A 19578-nucleotide genomic window follows, 5' to 3' on the forward strand; every position below is an offset into this window, starting at 1 on the left:
TTAGTCTGACTGGAGGTATGCAGCCACAACACCACATGTAGGGGTCTACATAATCCCTCCACTGAGTATTAAGCACACAGCATGGGCATTCTTTTAAAGACCTGGCAGGAATTACCAATACATAATCTCCTTGATCATCATTTAGTATAGTTTAGCAGGAGAGGATGGGGGAGGGCATCCTCTGAAGGATCTCAGAGTTATATACATTGAGAGACAGTGTGCGGTGCCATCTGGAGAACACATAGGACAGAGCCTGCTGGAATCCTCAAACCCAACTGTCTTGAACAACTTGAAGCTAACCCACATGTTCAAAAGACCTGATTTGTTTACTGAACCTGCTTTGTGGTTTATATAGCCTGAAGTGGAATACTTGTTTATGGGGAACCTGCTTAATACAATTCCGCAGAGTCAAAACCATTATCAGGTATTTCTGTGATGGAGACCTGCTGTAGGAATTAAGTAGGCAGGGGGTGAAATAAAAACACAATGTGTTTGTCCTGCAAGCTAAATTTCCCACAGCCACATTTCATAGCAGTGGATTTTCCATTTGATTAAAGAAGTAGATCAATTATTAATCTTCATAAGCACACACCTCTACATTACAATCACAAGAGGTGACAACTCTAATTTCACTGATCACCCACTGTCTCTCCATATGTAACAGATTATTTACTGAAAGGACTGAGTCACACTCACATCATTCATGTCTTTTACTCAGTTTTCTCTGCCTTTAGATTCAATAACGTTGCCTTGATATTATTCTTCCAGACGTGGCCACTGCTGAAAAATTTAAGGTTCTCTTCCTTGTCTATCCATCCACCCATGAGACTGAAAAGCATGAATAATATACAACTTCCTGCTTTTATCACATTGATAATCTGAATAGAGGGAGAAGGAAAAAAATCAATCAGCTAAACGTTGGCTAAGAGGATTTGAGGGGCATAGCGGGGCCATCTTCTCCTACTATAATAAATGAGGGGTGACAGTAATGCTAGACAGAGCCCATATGGCCACATACTGTAACCTAGTGCACTGCAATTGTGAGAGAAGACACAGGGCTAAATCAGTTTAACATTTACACTCCAGTGGCATATCCTTCTCTATTGGATTTGTGCACTGCACTTTGTTTTCTCTGTTTAATGATGCAATGAGTATTATGTAATGATTGTGTAGTTTACTGCATAATTCAAACTGCATACAGTGCACTATTGGACAATTAGATTGACCCAGACATCAAACGCTACATTACAGGAGCAGTTCGCTTAATTGCTTTCTTAGATGAGAAGATTGATACCACATTCATGTGTCATGCATCGTTTCCCAAAATGTAACATGAAAATGTAAAATATAAATAACAGTGTATCAAATGAAAACAATCAATTATTATTATTAATCATTATCTGAATTTGCAGCATCCCACTTAAGGTGCTTTATAGCGAGTTATAGCACCAAACAGCAGACAGACCCTGTTAGCGACTAGCTGGTTAATATGGAGCATTTAGAAGTTAAAGAGACAGATTTTTCCTGAGGAGTTGGAAGAGACTAAAAACAGAGCTAAAAGAGAGTGACTATTGGACTTAAATTTGTCAAGTAGCCAAAAAAACAACCCCTAAAAAGTTCGCCATATAAACTTAAAAGGTGATGATATGTCATGTTGTGTTCAGTATAATAAAAATAAATAATAAAATAATAAAATATAATAACAGTTATTGCAGATTTAAAGTTACAGTTACAGTCTAAAGGAAAAAAAATGTGGGGATCCTATCCTTTGGAAATTATTTCATTCTGAACCCAAAGTAACAATTCACTGGTTTGAACCATTAAAATCCTTTGTGTGAAGTGCACTGGGCTATATTACATAGCTGTTGGCCCTTAGCTGTAACTTTAAGGCTGGCGTAACTTCAGATATATGTCTTTATGCCTGTAACTTAACAACTAGGATATTATTGTTTCCATAAAACCGAGGTGTGGAATAGCATTTTAGCGAGACTAATGATGCAAAATTCTTTGTAACAAATCGTGTGAGCAGGTGTGGAACCATTGCATGTCTGGTTAGAAACCAAGAGTTTTGATTGAGCTTTATGTATTATGTGACATATCCATTCAGAAAAGTCTTATTTTGAGTGGTTTTCCACCATGGTCAAACATGCTGAGTCGGTCCTCAATAGCCCCATGCACTGTTAAAATTCCAGGTCTCTGAAAAGTGAAAGGCAAGTCAAATCAGTATGTCAACAGGGGATCTGTAAACCACACATTTCCTGAACGGCTCTGTCAAGACCAGCTGTGCATACATCATAGCCTGCATGATCTGTGTGTACAGTTAAAGAGGGAAATAAAACACAGACGGAGGGAAATACAGACATAAAGAAAGAAACAGACATGTAACAACGGACACCAACAGACGGACACAGAATATGAGGCAGACGAGGGGGTGTCGGTGTTTGATCTGTGAAAAACAGTCTGGCCATCACTCTGAATCTGACAACTCCATAATCACTATCTGTAACCATGTCAAAGCTTCACAGCAGCCCACCCTGGCCTCCACGTCTGTCCCTCCTCACCTTCCAGATGCTCACCCAGTGAAGGGGTCAAAGGTTGGCAGGTGCCTGAGGGAGCAGCAAGGAGCCTCAGGGTCAGATTTCTGAGAGGTCAAGCAATCTCAGTCTTTTGGTGGAAGGAACCAGGTCGAGGCGGTGGGACAAAATGGCTTGTGTCCAGAGCATGACGTAGACGGGACCACAAAGCATCTCACCTAATCATCTCCATTTATAGGCAATGACAGACAGCTACATCTGTCTGGAACGGCTGCAATCAGCTTTCAGGGTATTACCCACTGCCCACCACAAAGCCAAAATGCGTGAATCCTTGACATCCTTTTACATTTTCAACATAAAGCCAATGACAGTCACAATGGAGTCAACAAATGTACAGTGCATTTGTGTGATTTCAGTTCCAAAGCTGCACCTTTAAAGTGAAAGTGATTGATTATATGTGACATACTGCACTATAGCTTGTTTAAATGCAAACTGCACTGTAATTTGTTTGTAGAATCAATGAACAGCATATTGATGTGTGCCCAGATGACTGAACCCATGTGATATCTCTGATCATGCAAAGCAACCAGAATTCAGCCCTGAATACCGGACCTAATCTGGTGGAGCGAGAAAGGACATAATGAGAGACCAAAGGAAATATCTTGTATGCAGGCAGTGATGCTTGCATCCATCGAATGGACGTAATGAGTTTATGTGTGTAACTTTGCGTTCAGTTTGGCATGTTTGGCTATCTAATACATGCCCCAGTTTCTCCAGAGGCCCTTCATTATATCAGTGAAACGGGTCCATAAAGTCTGCAATGTCTACCCTGAAATCAATGTGGTACTGGCAAGAGATATGTTGTCTGCCTGGTGGTTTACGGCTGTATTTGACTAGCTATCAGATTTAATTCACCTACACAGTAGCTAATTTTCCTCAAGACACTTTGCAACTGATCTTTCAAAGGAAAACGATACAGTGTGCAGATAAAACTACTTGACAGAATCACCGTCTCCCTCCTATTATCATCCATCATGTAAACCCAATATGTTGTCAGTTTATTTCAGTCTAGACATGTAGCCCTACATCATCTGCCCCTTGCTGAGAACACAGCACTGACCCACATTAATACATTTATAATCAATACCTCCTCAGGTCCTGTGCGTGGACTCGCCCATCAGATGTTGAAGGAAATTGTGCAGTCCAATTTAAAATGGCCCAGGGGGAACTTTCATAACTATGTGCCAATTAGTTCCACTGTCAATAATGGTAATGCTAAAGGACATTGTGTTCTGGGGTGAGATGAGAGGATAGATAGAGGGAGGAGGGAGACATCATCAAGCTTACGCCCGTTGTTCATTGTTAATGGCTGTTACACTGACAAGAAGCATTTGATCAGACACACACACATATTGTTGGCCGTGGATGTGGTTGAGGGGGTTGTGTTATGGGGCAGAATTACACAACCCATGAAGATAATAAGTAATGACGTCTTATAAAGGTCAACAAACAAAGCACTAGTGGGACAAACAGAGGCCATGTGATGAGATTCATTAGGACAGCATTGAGAGTGTCTAGAGAGAGAAAGAGGGGGTGAGTGTGCAAAGGAATGCGCTCCACTCCACTGTTTCACCATAGCCGTCACAGCAGCAGCTGAAACAGGTGTGTCTTTACTCGGGGCACCGAGGGCAAGACAAGTGCTATTCTCACATGGTTCAGACTGGTCACACTTGACCACACTCTGACCTAACACCCACTTAAGTAGCCCAAGACTTCATTAAGAAGGCCCTAAGTGGCGTTGGGGTCTCACAACTATTATCCTGGCAATTTAGTACGAACTATCCTAGTCACTAAATGATCTTGGCTCAAGGATATTTATGAGCAGTCTGCTTATCAACGTCAAATCTTTCAGTGGCCCTGCTTTGAATTCAGGGACCCCTGATGAGCTGTGTCATGGGGCTCTCCACCCTGATGTATCTACTTTGATTTGTGGTCACCTCGCCTGTCTGAGGAGCCTCTTCTAAAACTTGCAAAGTCATCCACTCTGCATCACTCAATATGGTCTGTCCAGGCACAGAAAGAATTTGGGGCAGGTGCCATTTCAAGTTGGAAGTACAATGGAGTATTGAGAGCTACTCTCCTTCAAAGAGATGACACAATCTTAACCCTGGATTGGGAAAGTGAACAACTTTCTGGGCTATCCCTTGCCAAAGCTTGAGACTGTCAGACTTATGTCACAAACATCAACACTTAAGTCCTGACTTGTTTCAGATTTAACTGCCTGAAGGTAAAAGCAGCTACACATATCTAATTATGCATAGGCTAATATGAAGCCTATTCTCAGCTATGTGAAAATACACACGAAATACATATAGAAATATTTTTCTGATTAAGGTCAAAGTAAGAAATATGCTATGCTGTTGCAAAATACTTTTTCATCAACAATGTCTAGTATAAACAGATTTGGACAAGGTCTACGAGTTTTGAGAGGTCACCTCATTGCTTAAACCACTTCTCATAGTTTGCTGATTGGCCAGGAATTTAGCTGCAGGCTCAATCAATTGATTTGATTCTTTCCAGAACCAACATGTCATAGTAAAACTTGAGCATGTAAAATTTTGACTGGTTTGGCCAGGCTCACCTCTCCTTGCTTGAGGTAAGTATCAGTTCTTGCTCTTCCACCAGCAATATCCCTGGAACCTAGACATTGTGAGCCACTTTTAGTCACTGTTTCCTTTTCCCAAACACATCTACACACACACACACACACACACACACACACACACACACACACACACACACACACACACACACACACACACACATCTAATGACAACATAACACACAGCTATGGTCTCCAGCTCAGGAAACAGAGGGTTCCTGTTTTTGAGTCCAAGCAATATTGTTATCTTAAACAGCATTTTGACAGTACTCTCTCTCTCTCTCTCCTTCAGTCTGTTTTTCTCTTCCTCTCAAAACTCTTGCTTTACACACTTCAGATATTACACAATTATTATCTACCCAAATCTTGATCCCTATATAGCTCTATAATGGCACACATTCTTATCTGGACCTTTCATTCTACTAATATTGACAAAGCCAGTGAGATAGAGTCAACACAACTCTCCATTACCACTTTTGCTGTTTTATCTATGCCTCTTATCTTTGCTCTCTGGATGGAGTCACACAGCCACTCCTATTTCTGCACTTGAGGATCAAGTATCTCCTTTGCCATCGCTCTGTCTCTGCCAATCCCTCTCACACTGTCTTCATGCTTTTTTCCTCATTGTTTCTACCTACACTGCTATACTCACTCCTCATTGTGGGAACCAAGGTGCATGCAGTCTATTGCACAGCTGAAGGTGTTAGGGGGATTGAAGGAAAGTCTGGATAAGCAACAGCTGGATTTAATACACCATTAAGGTCATTGGTTGTTCAAGCTGCACCTGCAAATCCCCTGATTTCACCCCCCTGTCTAAACCTCTCTCCCCTGTCTGCTCCCTTCCCTCCCTCCTCTCCTCTTTTGCTCTGTTGCCCTCTCCTCTTTCGTCCACATACACTTTCTTTTCATTCCTGGCCCTCTCAGCTTTCTCTCTCTCGCCCTGTCAGCTATGAAACACCCCCCTATTTTCTGGTTCTTTATCAAAAGTAACTGCTGCCACTGCTTCACCCCTTCTAACACTATTCCCTACATCCCTCTTTTTGTCATCTCACTCTGCATGTATCTATCACTATGTCTCTCTCTCGTTCTCTCTTGTTTCAATGTCCCTCCCGTTTGCAGGCTGTTGTGTTGTGTCTGCCAGGCCTTCTCGGCTGGAGCGCAGGTTTCCTGAGTACTGGAACGGAACAGGAGCTGGCAGAGAGATACACTGAGAAAAGCCAGCTCGACTGTTCCCACTGAGCATCCCACACGCTCACACTGCTGCTCATACCGATGCAACACAGGCAAGACACAGCACATGATATGATGTATGTAATGATGCAGCATGTCATGGGTAATCCTAACTGGATTCAGTTTATTCTATCAATGCAATGGAGTAACCTGACCTTCACAGTCTGACATTTATCAAGTCACATCTAATTATGTTTGTATTGTATTATATTTGGATGCACACAGGGTCTAATTTAGAAAGAACATTATTTGATTTGATTCTGATTTTATTTTATTTTATTTTTATTTTTACTTGAGTCTCCGACTTTTAATTTAGCACATATCTCACAGAGACAAATTTGCATTTATTTGTGTTAGATTATTATAGGGCTATAAGTAATTTGTAAAAGTAGGCCATACATTCACTGGTTTCAACTCTTCAAATGTTAGGATCTGGTGCTTTTCTCTGTTTTAAATCATTGCAAATTGAATATACTTGAGTTTTGGATTTTTGTGAATGAGACTTTAAGGAATAAATGATCAAATTATCAAAGTCTTAATAAAACATGGACAACATATTAATCAGCAACGAAAGTAAGAATTAGTTTCAGCTCCTTGTGCTGCGGCTCCTTGTTAGGTAAATCAAGCGCAATAAACATGGACAGACATTCAGGCTATAGCGTATATCATGGTTGTTTTACAAAGCCACTAAGCCATCCACAAGATAAAGCAAACTTGGAAAGAGAATTGTTGATTTCAGGATTTAAAGATTTACACTTTCAGCAAACAGACATAAACCATGACTCCATAAACAGAAGAAACAGGCTTTAGCACTCTGGCAGGCACGCAGATCGTCACTTACACTATTAACACTAGTGCAGACAAACATAAACACCGCCGTCCTAAGAATAACTCTCCATTTTCCCCCAAAGAATGATGTTTATTTCTCAGTGGCTCTTTAGTGTGTCCCTCTGCCCAGTTAACTGAATGATGTTTACAAGTCTCACTCCTCCTGATTTTGCCCTGGAGAGGTTTGTGCCCTCTGCACCTGGACAGTTCACCCCCCTGAATGAACAGACGTGCCCCATAACACCTATAGAGACACTGACATCAAACACCAGTATGCTCCCTGCGGCCCCTAATGAAATTGTTGTTGGATTCCTCGCTTTGGAATAACATTAGGATTTAAAGATAGCTTTCAGCTCATGCTAATGGTAATCTAATTTTCAAAATGGCCTCTCTAAATTAAGAGGAAGACACAGAGAAACAGTTGGAGGTCTAATGTGTGTTAAAAGCCTGACTGGGGACCTCATTAAAGACTCAGTTGAAACAAATTGTTTTCTCACTCTCAACTGACAGGGCATTGGTATTGTTAATACATCTGACAACAGTCTAGGACAGTCTTTTAATGAAAAACACAGACAGCAACAACATTGAGATTTATTGAGAAGTGTAAAAAAAAACCCGGGGGAAATGTAGTAATTCTTCTTTCTGACCGCTGTCTTCTGACTCCTCTCTTACAAATTAGTGGATGAATGACAACAAGGAAATAAATATAGAATATAATATGAATTCAGTACACCTTTACATCAAGGATGTATTAATAATAAAATATTTAATATGAAAAACATATATACGCCTATTAAATGTTTCTAAAAATTGAGAGTTAGGACTAAATCTTGATAATGATAAAATGTAAAGTTTTAAAAAAACGTTTTGCTTGTGAATAAATAATTCTGCAAATAGCAATAAATTCACAAAAAATTAACGAAACAACAACTAATAATTCAGTTGATTTGTTGGAATTTCTATTGTAACATTACATTAACTACATTTCCCACAAGGCATCACGGCTTGCTACGTCATAAATCTGCGCAGGGCTGAGGTGGCATTTGAAAGGAGGTAAATACGTCGGATTATTTCTTATAAAACTGTTTATTGAACGAAATTCTATTTAAACGAATGAATAATTTAATTGACCTTGTTTCTTTTGTACGACTGTTTTATTCATGTCGTCTAACGGCAGTTTGTTTTCGTCTGTTGTAACAGTTAACATTAGCTAGATGGCTAACACCGTGCTACTTTGGCGTGCTAAAGCTAAGCTAATTGGACAAGTGGCTTTTTAACCGTTCGTCTCTCCGCCAGGTTGTTTTCTGGCTGCTCACCTGAAGTCCCCGCGGCACCTCTCATCATGACGAAACTTCTGGAGTGGCTATTTGGTGTGTCGGTGGTGGGCGCAGTCTGGGCTTTGGTCACTTTCGACCTGTTGGAATTGAGCCTGCCGCAGACTTACAGAGAGGTTGCCTGGCCGATGCCTCTGTATCTGCTGATTTCATTTGGATGCTATTCCCTGGGGATGGTGGGATACAGAGTGGCCACCTTCAATGACTGTGACGAGGCAGCGCAAGAGCTACAGGAGCAGATAAAAGAAGCCAAAGAGGACTTGAGGAAAAAAGGCTTAAAGATGTAGATCATTAGAAGGACTATGTAGAAACATTTGAGAGACTGAAAGGGATGCACGGACCACTTTCACACACAACTAAGTGTCTGCACTTGTGATACTGGAGTCACTTATAAAGTGAAATGTGTTGGATGAGCCTGAACTCTATACTGACACCCTCATTTTTGTTTCCAGCAGACATGATCCGAACATCAATCATAAGAACCCGTTATCCAGCTGTCTTTTTCGGTATCATGTCTTTCAGATTAGATATTGATCAGATGTGCTTCAGGAAATTAGAAATTAATGGCATAATGGATGATTGTCTGGGTTACGCATTCTTGACAACAGAGCAGTTTGTACTTTGTTATCATTCTCATCCTCTATCATTTAAAGACCTCTTTTATAAAGTAACTTAATGATATTCACCATCGGTTTCCATTTCTAATCAGTTTGTAGCAGGTGGGTTTTACTGATTGACACACTTTAAACCAGCAGCTAAATGGAGAACACACATGGAGTTTTCTTTGTTGGTAAACTACACACAGTTTAATTGCCCTGAGAACCACTGGCATCTGTAACTGGTCACTGAAATGCCAACAAATAAAACCCAAATGTTACACTGGATCAATCTGACTAAATACTGTTTCCATCAGATGCTTACAATCTGTGTCAGCTCCAAAATAGTACTGCACAGTATGGACCTTGCTTTATGTGTGTGGCTAGAGATTGTAGCTCGTCCGTATAGATGGACTAGATTTTATCTGTAAAGAATTGTACATTCCCTTGTCCAATTTCAGTCTTGTGCCCCAGGGCTGTTGCTGGAGTTAATTAAACTGGAGTCTTTTTTTCTTGAGTTTTTCTGCGTGTGTGTGTGCGTGTGGGGGGAGGGGGTTGGGGGTTCCGATAGGGCCAGGAGGTATGCGAGTATGTGCATGAGTGCTTGCATATATGATACATTCCTCCACCCAGTATAACCCACATGGCCTGAGGGCTTTATATGAACTTCTCAATAGTTCCCTCTGTGCGAGAGACAGATCTCTTTTGTCTCTTTAGTTAACAACATGAAATATACATTATACTGCACTTTCCTTTTTTCCCTCGCAGAGGTTTGCTCTCATACACCAAGGATGTAGTTCTGAAGTAATCTGATGTTGGCAACTACAATACTTTTGTGTGAGCCTTTAAAAGGCTGCCTGTGCTCATTTTCTGTGAGTCCCTGCTGTGCATAAACAAAGCATAGCCTGGCTAAAGGCATCATTATAGGGTTTCAAAAGCTCCCCATAACTTTAGAACAAATGCAAAAGAGTTGACAGTTCTCCGTGTGCAAGCTCTGCCTGTTGTGCAGTTTGGCTGCAGCCCCATCATGCCTTGCAACATCACCCCCCGTGAATGTCTGCAAGCTGTTGCAAGAGCAGACTGGATGAAAGGCAACCTGTTATTTACCAGAAAATCTTCTACATTGGCAATTACACCAAAGGCTTCCCTTGGTAGGCAGTTATGTTCTCACTCATAGCCACATGTGAACTAGTTAATCACTTTTCTTTGTCATCATTCTCCCCAAATCTAACTTTGAAGACATCCATCTGTTCAGTCGTTTTCTGCAGGCTGTCAGAAAAAAATAGTATAAATCAGATTAGGCCCAACATTTCACAGGCCATATACAGTGCAGGCATTTTTGTGCCTTTCCTTTTAATCCCTTATTTGAGACGCAGACATAACCCTTAGCATTTACATGATAGCAAGTGTAAGTAAGGGCAATCTGATATACAGACAGATGTATGAAGAACTGTCCAATCACAAACAACCTCAAGCTTTATTTTGTTTTCATAAATTTGGATGCATTTCATTTGCAGAAAATGAGAGATGACCACCATCACCACTGCTGCTGTAAGGTAAGTGAGAGGCAGTATTCGCAAGACAGGATGCGCCTGAAAGAGTACAGTAACTTGAAGCACTGCGTAAATCCCATAATAATGATTGCGTAGTAATTCTATATCTCTGCCTGTTAGTCTGAACTCATCCTTAGCAAATATTTTATTTGTTCATGTGTTTTTTCTTGACAAGGAGCTTTTGTAAATAACTGTGGGACTTAAACATTCACACAGTCCTTCACTCATTATATACTTCACTGCAGCAGGTAAAAAATTATACAGAACTGAAATAATACAAAACCAAAGCTGAGATCCATTTGTTTTTCAAATTGAAGATACGACGTTTGTTACGAATGATCTAAATTATTTATTCAGTCACGGTAAGTAAAATGTTATAACACATCTTAGTGGTAACTTCAAAATCCTTTTGCTTTGGTTTTTGCGCATGTATTGTTTTTTTTTTTCTTGGTTTTGGGATGAGAGCCACTTACAAGCTAATAATTGCTCTGTCTATCTTCAACAGGGGTCAATTTTGACAGTCAGGGAGGCTGAGGAAAATGACAAGCTTGCACAGAATGTTCTACTTCATCTTTTGTTCCAAAGTGGCAAGGTGAGAGGCATCAGATAAATTGGGAGAGGAGCTGAAAAACAGGAGAAAAACTTAAGTGGGATAGAAACAGTGAAAGGGGCAGGTCACAGGGTTGTGCCAGCAGAATGGCCCCCACTGAGACGTCGAAACACTATAAAAAAAACATTTCTAGAGACACTCTGTGACACTGCTGGGAGCAAATCCATCTCGACAGGCTGAGAACCAAACTGAAAAATGATAGGTTATCATTTTTCTGCACAGAAAATACTTTTTTTTCCCCACCCACACATTTCACAGCAAAACCTCAAAACCATCTAGAGATGGACAGAAAGAGAGATGGAGCTGGTAATCGAGGCCCAGAGCTGAAAGCGATGGAGATTTGATACAGAAAAGGGTGAAAAACATTAATGACAGGATGAGAGACTGACATGAGGATGCATAAAAACAGGAGATAGATACAAAGATAGTGAATGAATCAAAGGGGCAGAACAAATAAAGTGTGGAAGTGAAAATGAATGAAAAAAGGAAAGTGACTAAGTGATACGGACAGGAAACCAAAGCATGAGCTGGAACAAGACAGATGACCCTGGCAGTGGCGACAGCCAAGAGTGTGTGACAGGACTTTTCGGGAAGAGGAGACCACACCCCGACCGCTGGCGATGGCAGGGGACCAAAGTGTGCACTGATTGGTCCAGAGGCTCCAACTTATTCTGTCCAACCAAGGTGTTTCCTTCCCATCAGCCCCATCTGGCCCTGCTGTCATCTCAAGCTTTTACAGGCACTAAAGCAGAAGCTTCTAAACAAGCTCCTATTAAAATGACATTTAATCCGAACATGCAGTGCGTCATCACTGCATTAAAAATAATGTAAAAAGTCACTCATGGGTCAGCATATTGTTCTGTCGCTGCTCATAAACAGCTGCTTTGATATTTACAGGACACCGGATTCTCATTCTAGGGCAGCATGGAAGCTTATAAATGCTTCAAATAGATACAATAATGTTAGGTAACCTCCCTGAGGCCCTGTAAGATAGACACTCCTGGCTCTTCTGAGTAGTAACATACGCTAGCAGGCAGACAGGGACTGGTCGTCAAGTGTCCTGCTGATAGTGAGGCCTGACTGAGTCCGGATATGCAGAGATAGACCAGCTGGCCATGCCAACAACCTACTCTGAATTGTTGATTTTTCTTGCTGTGCCTCACAGCCTCCTGGTTTTTAGTGTCACACACTGTGTCAGCTCTCGAAATGTCATGGGATCACTATAGTTTTTATAATTCCTTCTGAGGGATTCCAACTTTCATTGCAATACAACCAACTGTTGTTGAGAAATTTCTCTCAAATCCGCAAATGTCAACCTCATGGTGGCGCTAGAGAACAAGACAGGGGATCACCAAAGTCACTATGATTCATCCTCTGGGAACCTAGAACGGCTGAACAAAATCTGGTGTCAATAAATCCAGAAGCAGTTGAGATATAGATCACAAGATAAGTGAACATTTTGACCTGCTGGTGGTGCTAGACAAAAAATATGATGTCCATCTAGACCAAAGACGGACCTACCAACAGACAGACATTGGCATACTTGCTGCCATCAGAATCAGAATCAGCTTTATTGCCAGGTATGTGTACACATACATGCATGGCTAGGAAACCTGGAGGTTCATTTAACAACATTTAACGCTGTTCTGAAAGAATTTCCAGAATCCTTAAAGGCTCTTCAATGTGCTGCACGATGTTTTTTTCACCCGTCAGATTTTTATGTCTATACTGATGTTACATTGTATTGTTTTATATTTTATATATCAAAGTGGATGCTTAGCTCTGTGACTTCCATGTTATGGTAAAACATAAGAGGCACAAACTGGATCTGGGTTTAATATACACTGTACCATACCATGTTTCTTCTGTTAGGCCTGTAAAACATTGCCCTCAGGATGTTTGTTCTGGTTGTCTCCTGACTGCCCTTAACATTTACTACAGCGCTAAAGGTTTCACACTTGCTTTTGACAATTACTCAAGCTGGTACGCTGAACAAGTGAGTAAATAAAAACAATTGTCTTGTTTCAACAAGCTACTGCTCAGTGGAGCCTCTTTTAGGGGTCGGGCGGTTAAGGGGCCTTTCCACCAACCGTAATTTACGGGCCATCGCTTTGAAAACATTGAGGCAGTGGCACCAGTTTTTGGTGCTACAGCTGTTTTTACTGTCACGGCTGTAAAGCTCCCCTGGGAAGGGAGAGACAAGAGAAGGAGAGATGAGAACAATGGCTTGTCATGCAACTTGCAGATGAGCAAAGAATCATGGTTGGAGAAAAGAGGAGGTGTGTGTGTGTGTGTGTGTGTGTGTGTGTGTATGTTGGGAGGGGTATTATAGCTTAGGGTGGAGGCTTGCCAGAAGGTTGAGATAAAGGTAGCAGAGGGATTGCACCTGTGTATTTAGTCTTCAAAAGGCAACCCTAATGGTAACAATAAACACAGCCCTCTCCTGCTTTTTCCATTATCTCTCTATTGTAGCTTTGTCTCGTCTCTGGCCACCATGGCCTTGATTCTATTCAATTCCTGTCACATTAGTGTGTGTGAGTCATTATCTGTGTTATTGGCTCCTTCTGTGAAGATCTCGCCGGTGTAATCAAAAGGAGAAAAAGGGATGGGTTTCCTGAAAGCTTAGTTCCTAGGGAAAATGTGATGTTTCATTTAGGATGACGCTGTGTTGGTTCTTTCTTGGGGTAGATAATTGAACCTTTACTTAAAGTCATGTGTAAACAAGACTAAGAGAACAGCCACGCTAGCAGCTGTGTGAGGTTGCACTTTCGCACAGTGTTGGGGTGAGCTATAAATGCTAAAGCTAGCACAGAAACATACTCAGAATTGCAATGTTAACATATTGATGTTTAGATATAATGTTTACCATGTTCCACATCTTAGTTTAGCATGTTAGCATGCTAACATTTGCTATTTAGTACTTAACACAAAGTACTGGGGTTGATTGTATTATCATTAGTTTTTCACATTTTTTGTCATAAGCCAAAGGATTTCGCACATTTTGGACAAGTAAACAAGTTAAGGGATGACACAGTGATTATAATTTTTCTTGAGTGGGACAATGCGTGTAACAAATGTAATGGCAATTGGGGGGGGATATAAGGCTACTATGCCAACCCACTCCAAACATGAACCACAGGAGATAAAAATAAAGTTCACTCACAGACACATTTCACTCAAAACCACATGGTGGCGCTAGTAGAAAATGTCAGATGATCACTAAAGTCATTTGGATTAATCCTCTGGTAACCATGAATGTTCTTAATAATTCTGTGCCAGTCCATTCAATAGTTGGTGAGATATTCTGTCTGGACCAAAGTGGTGGACTCACCAACCAACCAGTGTAACAGACGAACATTGCCACCCCTAGAGCCATGCAAGCCATACCATGCCAGCATTACTAAAAATAATCACAACAAAGCGGTTCTGGTTTTCCAAAAATATCTTTTTATTTCACATGAAATTTTCACATTTAGCATATTTATCAAACAGGTCTTTTATATAATCTTCTATGTATATATATACACACACACATATTATACACTTCTCTTACTTACACATGTACAAAATTAGGTAACAAGAATCCAGATAAAAAAAGACTGACTTGAATGGTCATACACTGTTGTGCTTTGTTGATCAAGCCAGCCTGTCAGGTGAAGATGTGCTTGGCAACTCTGTTTGATGCCGTGTCTAGTCTGTAGTGAACTGGTGACTATAACATTTTTGAAATCATCCAAAACTGGGATAATTATTCAGAAAGTCTAAATAGCTGATTACTTCACTTTGTGTTTAGAAATAAATGCTTGTTTTCCCAAATGAGCTTAAAAACATGAAGTAAAGCACCATGATACACAGGGTTGGGTCCTGTAGTAATAAAGATTTGATATCAACTCATGTTAGACAGTTTTACCAATACAGGGGCAAGATCCAGCAAACAGAGAAGTCCAGCCTCTCTGTGGTACACGCAACATCTCAGTGTTTGCTTTTGGCAGAAAAACGTTTTGTCTTATCGCTCTCTTTCAAATAAATCGCTCCCTTGCTTGCGCACATTTTCTTACTCTCACTTCAACTCACACATTTTCCCTTTCACACAAGTACTAACACTACCAGGGGAGAGAGAAAAAGCTCTCCGCATTGCAAACAGTAAACATTTGTTTTTGTGAGCAAATGGTATATACAGTAAAACCTCTCAGCTGAAAATGTTATAAATTATCTTCACAGAATGTACACATAACATAACTCAATGTAGTGGGTTTTCATGTTGTATTTCATGTCATCCGATGTCTGTGTGTGTGTGTGTGTGTGTGTGTGTGTGTGTGTGTGTGTGTGTGTGTGTGTGTGTGTGTGTGTACTGTGCAGTATTAGTGCTACAGTATATAAGCACATGGTCGAGTTTGCAAAGGAATGGTAGTCATGAGAACAGCCCCAGTCAATGCTACATTTAGACAAAAGTAATCACTTGGGACATCAATGCCACTCAATACCATTACAATAACAATACAACAAACAGTACACAATACTCAAGGGTGGCATAGTGTACATGTTGGAGAGATGACGGATCTTTGGCTCAAAAGGTAAGCGATTTCGTTTCCACTGAATATGGATTTATTCAAATTAAGTGTATTTCAATATAATTCAGACGGAGTTGGTGTCTTTGCTCTTGATTGTTCTTCGTCCACTTCAGGTTCCTCTTCAACTTCTTCATATTTTCTTATAGGGTTATCATCCAAAGAGATTAACTTTTTTGAGAGAGCCCTAAAAAATTCAAATCAAGCTTGAGAGCTTGTTCTTTCCAAGACAACATCCTGTCTTTTTGAAAAATTAGACAAAGCACACATACCTTGTCTCAAATCCTCAGAATTACTCAGCACACGTAATGCAAGTGAGTCAATCTGTACTTTACAAGCTTCAAAAGTCTCTCCCTGTGGCCAGCACTGGGCATGGAAAACTGTCTTTTTGAGTCAGTGGTTTCAACCCCACGGACTGTCTTCATTGTAGTCCCTGAAAAACAACGTCTGCCAACAGCAGTCCTTTCATGTACTCTCAGTGCAACAATAGCAATAATAAAAATGGGACTAGCAATGAGAGGATTGAGAGGGATGTAGCTGCTACTGCAGAGTTTATCCGTACGCTCTTCTGGACATCTGGCAGTACACCTGGGTCATCTGCTTGAAGATGGGAGATAAAGAAGACACATTGAGTACCGCATATTTACACCCCAGCTGAATGTACCTGGATTGTTTTATGGTCAGGGATAATTAGAAAGGACACAGGGTTGATCAACATACCTGCAGGCGGTCTGCTGGATGGGTTGTGAACACCACCCCCAGCTCCAACTGCAGCCCCACCTGTGCCTCCTTTAGCAACTCTGGCCTCTTGAGAGCCTGAAAGAAAAGGACAAATGCCATCAATTAATCTGCTTGGGTCTTGCAATAGCCTAACATGACAATCAGAGGTGATTGTGCTGCTCTTCTTACAACCAGGAGGGCAGTTAAACTCACCATCAGCAGCTATGACATCCACCCTGAGCCTGAGGCACTCCGGTCCATGGTGGTGCAAAGGTTTGGCTGCCGGGAAGAGGGAAGAAACAACACAGACGTTAACACTAACTAATGCACTGATCCTTCAATGGCCCCTTAATTCACCTTTATGCATGCATGCGTGTGCGCACACACACAAACACACACACACACACACTTGGCAAAGGAAAGAGCTTTAGGACACCATCTGTGACGAGGCGAAGTGTGTCTTGTCCTGCAGTTTATCTAATTACAGCCATGGTCAGGGTGACAATACTGCTTGCTCTTTGCGGTTACATTCTAGCAGGGTAAGTATTGCATAAACTTGGCAAACTGAGCCGACACCCTAGTTAATGCCCATGTTAAGCTTCATAGAGCTGGCCACCAAGCTCCAGCATATCACGGTTAGTAGAAAAACATAGCAAAACTTTAGCCACCTTGCCTCTCTTCCTTCTGAAGGTTGAGATTTTTAGCCATGCAAGCGGTGAGCTCTAGGATTAGTAATGATGAATGGTCGGTCTGTCTAACACCAGACTGAAATATCTCAACAACTCTAAGTTGGATTGCAACTCTAACTCTAAATACACATTCATGGTTCCCACATGATGAATCCTAATGACTTTGGTGATGACCTGACTTTTCATCTAGCACAACCATCAGGTTGACCTCTGGTTTTGTATGAAATTTCTCGACAGCTATTGGATGAATTGCTATCTAGTCAACATTAAGTAAAAATCTGAATGCATGCAACACTTTTACAGTACATTCCCATCAACCTCAGCTCTACTTTGTGTTTAGCGTTAATTAGCAGATGTTAGCATGCTAAACTAAGATGTTGAACATGGAAAACGTTAGCATGTAAAAATTGTCATTTTATTTTCTAAGTTATATAAGCTCAATAAGCTCAAAGCACTGCTGTGCCTAAGTTCTGCCTCACAGAGATACTCGCATGGCTGTAGACTCTTGGTGAGAATATTGGAAAATAAGACTAACTGGCAAACACAGTTAGAAATCTGAGAGAAAGCTATAATAACACTTACAGATATAATAGTAGCTTTCTCCTTGGCGGAACTCCTTTCCCAGAGTAAACGGTGTAAAACGCTGGAACTTTTCAGAGAACTTCTCAGGGGCGTGGGGAGCAAACGGATGGCCACACTCCCAGCGCATCTGGTCGTACGATTGGGGCTTGCAGGATTCATAGTCCTCGTGCTCCACCATGTAGAGGACGTATCGCTCGGCATCCACCAATGGCACCTCTCCCTGAGGGTAATGGGGGCAGACGATGTCCAGGTAGTCATTGAGCTTTACCTCCACGGTGTAGTCGTTCCATTTAAACCTGCGAGGTGGAAGAGGCAGAGGATGATGGTTATGCAAGTGGCAGGAGACTAATAACTGTGGTGACAGCATCAGAGCGGTAATAAATATAAACCTCAAAACCTGTGATTATATATTGATCGGCTACACGGCAATGTACAACAGGGAAATCAGAGGAAAGACTGAGGGGCCTGGGAATGTGAGATAGACAACAAAAGAAAGAGTGTATTTGTGAGTATGGATGTGTGTGTGTGTGTGTGTGTGTGTGTGTGTGTGTGTGTGTGTGTGTGTGTGTGTGTTGGAGTGGAATGAAGAGGGAAAATGCAATAAGGGAGAGAGTGATCTGCAGAGAACATGTGCATAAATATGGATGAACGTGAGGAGAGTGTTGCTGTGTTGCAAGTTAGCACTGAGTGCACATTGATCCCATGTCCCCCAGGAGCTGAATGATGTTTACAGAGAAACATTAGCAGTCAGTTAGCCCGTCAAGACAGGAGATGAGTATTGACATCTGCGGGGCCTCACACACATACACACACACACACACACACACACAAATTTTCCGCTATAGAAGCAGAAACACACCTGAGTTTACTCAATATAGAGAATAAAAGGTCTAATGTTTCAACCCATTCATTAGTCACAGAGACAGGCAGACACATACGAGTCTGATGACGTTCTATAACGGTCTCCCACAACACTGCCCTCTCATTACAAATGCAGAGAGACAATGAATATTGTTGTTACACATTCATGCCAATAAAGCTAATTTGAATTGAAGAGACAACTCACTGTCTGCCTCTCCGCCGTCCCTCCCCTCACTCCTCCACCCTCTCTATGATGGTCTTTAAGTAAACTAAACTTCTTCCCACTTCTCTTGGACCTGGGTCAAAGAGCACCTGCAGAAAACATTTTAGCATCTTAGCCTGCTAATTCAATTATAACAGAAAGTTTAGACTAGTTTAATAACAGTTTAGCATACTATGAGGCAGTTTAAATTGGCCTTATCTCAACTGTCCATGATTTTTTCCCCTCATGGCTTTTCTTTCAGAGATATTGAGTTTATCTCCAGGGAATTGTCTCTAAAAGGTATTTCAGCTTTGTTCCCCCTTCCCCCTGACTGAGTGACTGCTCCAGGGGCGGCTCACAGCTAATGCTCTCTTCTCAGCCAAAGCCATCTATCACCAGCTTGCAGCGGTAGTCGTCCGCTAGCAACAAACTCATACAAACTCACACACACACTTCCCAGTAATTCCCATCTATCAACAACCTAAAAGCAGCAGCTACCTACTGTTTGTAACCCCCCCCAACACACACACAGACACACACACACACACACACACCCCTCCTCCCCCGGTACTGAGCTTCCAAGCGATCCCTATCAGTTTACCATCTCCT

At 41.4% G+C, this 19578-nt stretch overlaps 2 protein-coding genes across 3 annotated transcripts in view; one reads left to right on the forward strand and one right to left on the reverse strand.

Annotated features, from left to right (window-relative positions):
* Window positions 1-8233: 8233 nt before the first annotated feature.
* On the forward strand, window positions 8234-9701 carry dpm3 (dolichyl-phosphate mannosyltransferase subunit 3, regulatory). The gene is made up of 2 exons (XM_046059028.1): window positions 8234-8307; window positions 8551-9701. Exon 2 carries the CDS (start codon window positions 8597-8599, stop codon window positions 8873-8875), a length of 279 nt encoding a protein of 92 aa, XP_045914984.1. The 5' UTR covers window positions 8234-8307; window positions 8551-8596; the 3' UTR covers window positions 8876-9701.
* A 5073-nt stretch (window positions 9702-14774) lies between these two features.
* Window positions 14775-19578, reverse strand: part of efna1a (ephrin-A1a) — a 15457-nt gene continuing 10653 nt past the window's right edge. Inside the window, exons 2-5 of one of the 2 annotated variants that reach the window (XM_046059030.1) lie at window positions 17907-18202; window positions 16849-16914; window positions 16636-16731; window positions 14775-16512 (exon numbers count right to left, since the gene is read on the reverse strand). In XM_046059030.1, coding sequence (XP_045914986.1) covers window positions 16391-16512; window positions 16636-16731; window positions 16849-16914; window positions 17907-18202 — 580 coding nt within the window. In that variant the 3' untranslated portion in view covers window positions 14775-16390. Of the gene's footprint in view, window positions 16516-16635; window positions 16732-16848; window positions 16915-17906; window positions 18203-19578 lie in introns of both variants that reach the window. The other variant, XM_046059029.1, reaches the window with a different exon arrangement.

This window comes from Micropterus dolomieu, linkage group LG09 (assembly GCF_021292245.1).
Source record: "Micropterus dolomieu isolate WLL.071019.BEF.003 ecotype Adirondacks linkage group LG09, ASM2129224v1, whole genome shotgun sequence".
NCBI lineage: Eukaryota > Metazoa > Chordata > Actinopteri > Centrarchiformes > Centrarchidae > Micropterus > Micropterus dolomieu.

Bases quoted from the DNA above. Each gene is read 5' to 3' on its own strand.
- dpm3 (XM_046059028.1), top strand. From the start codon at position 8,597: ATGACGAAACTTCTGGAGTGGCTATTTGGTGTGTCGGTGGTGGGCGCA.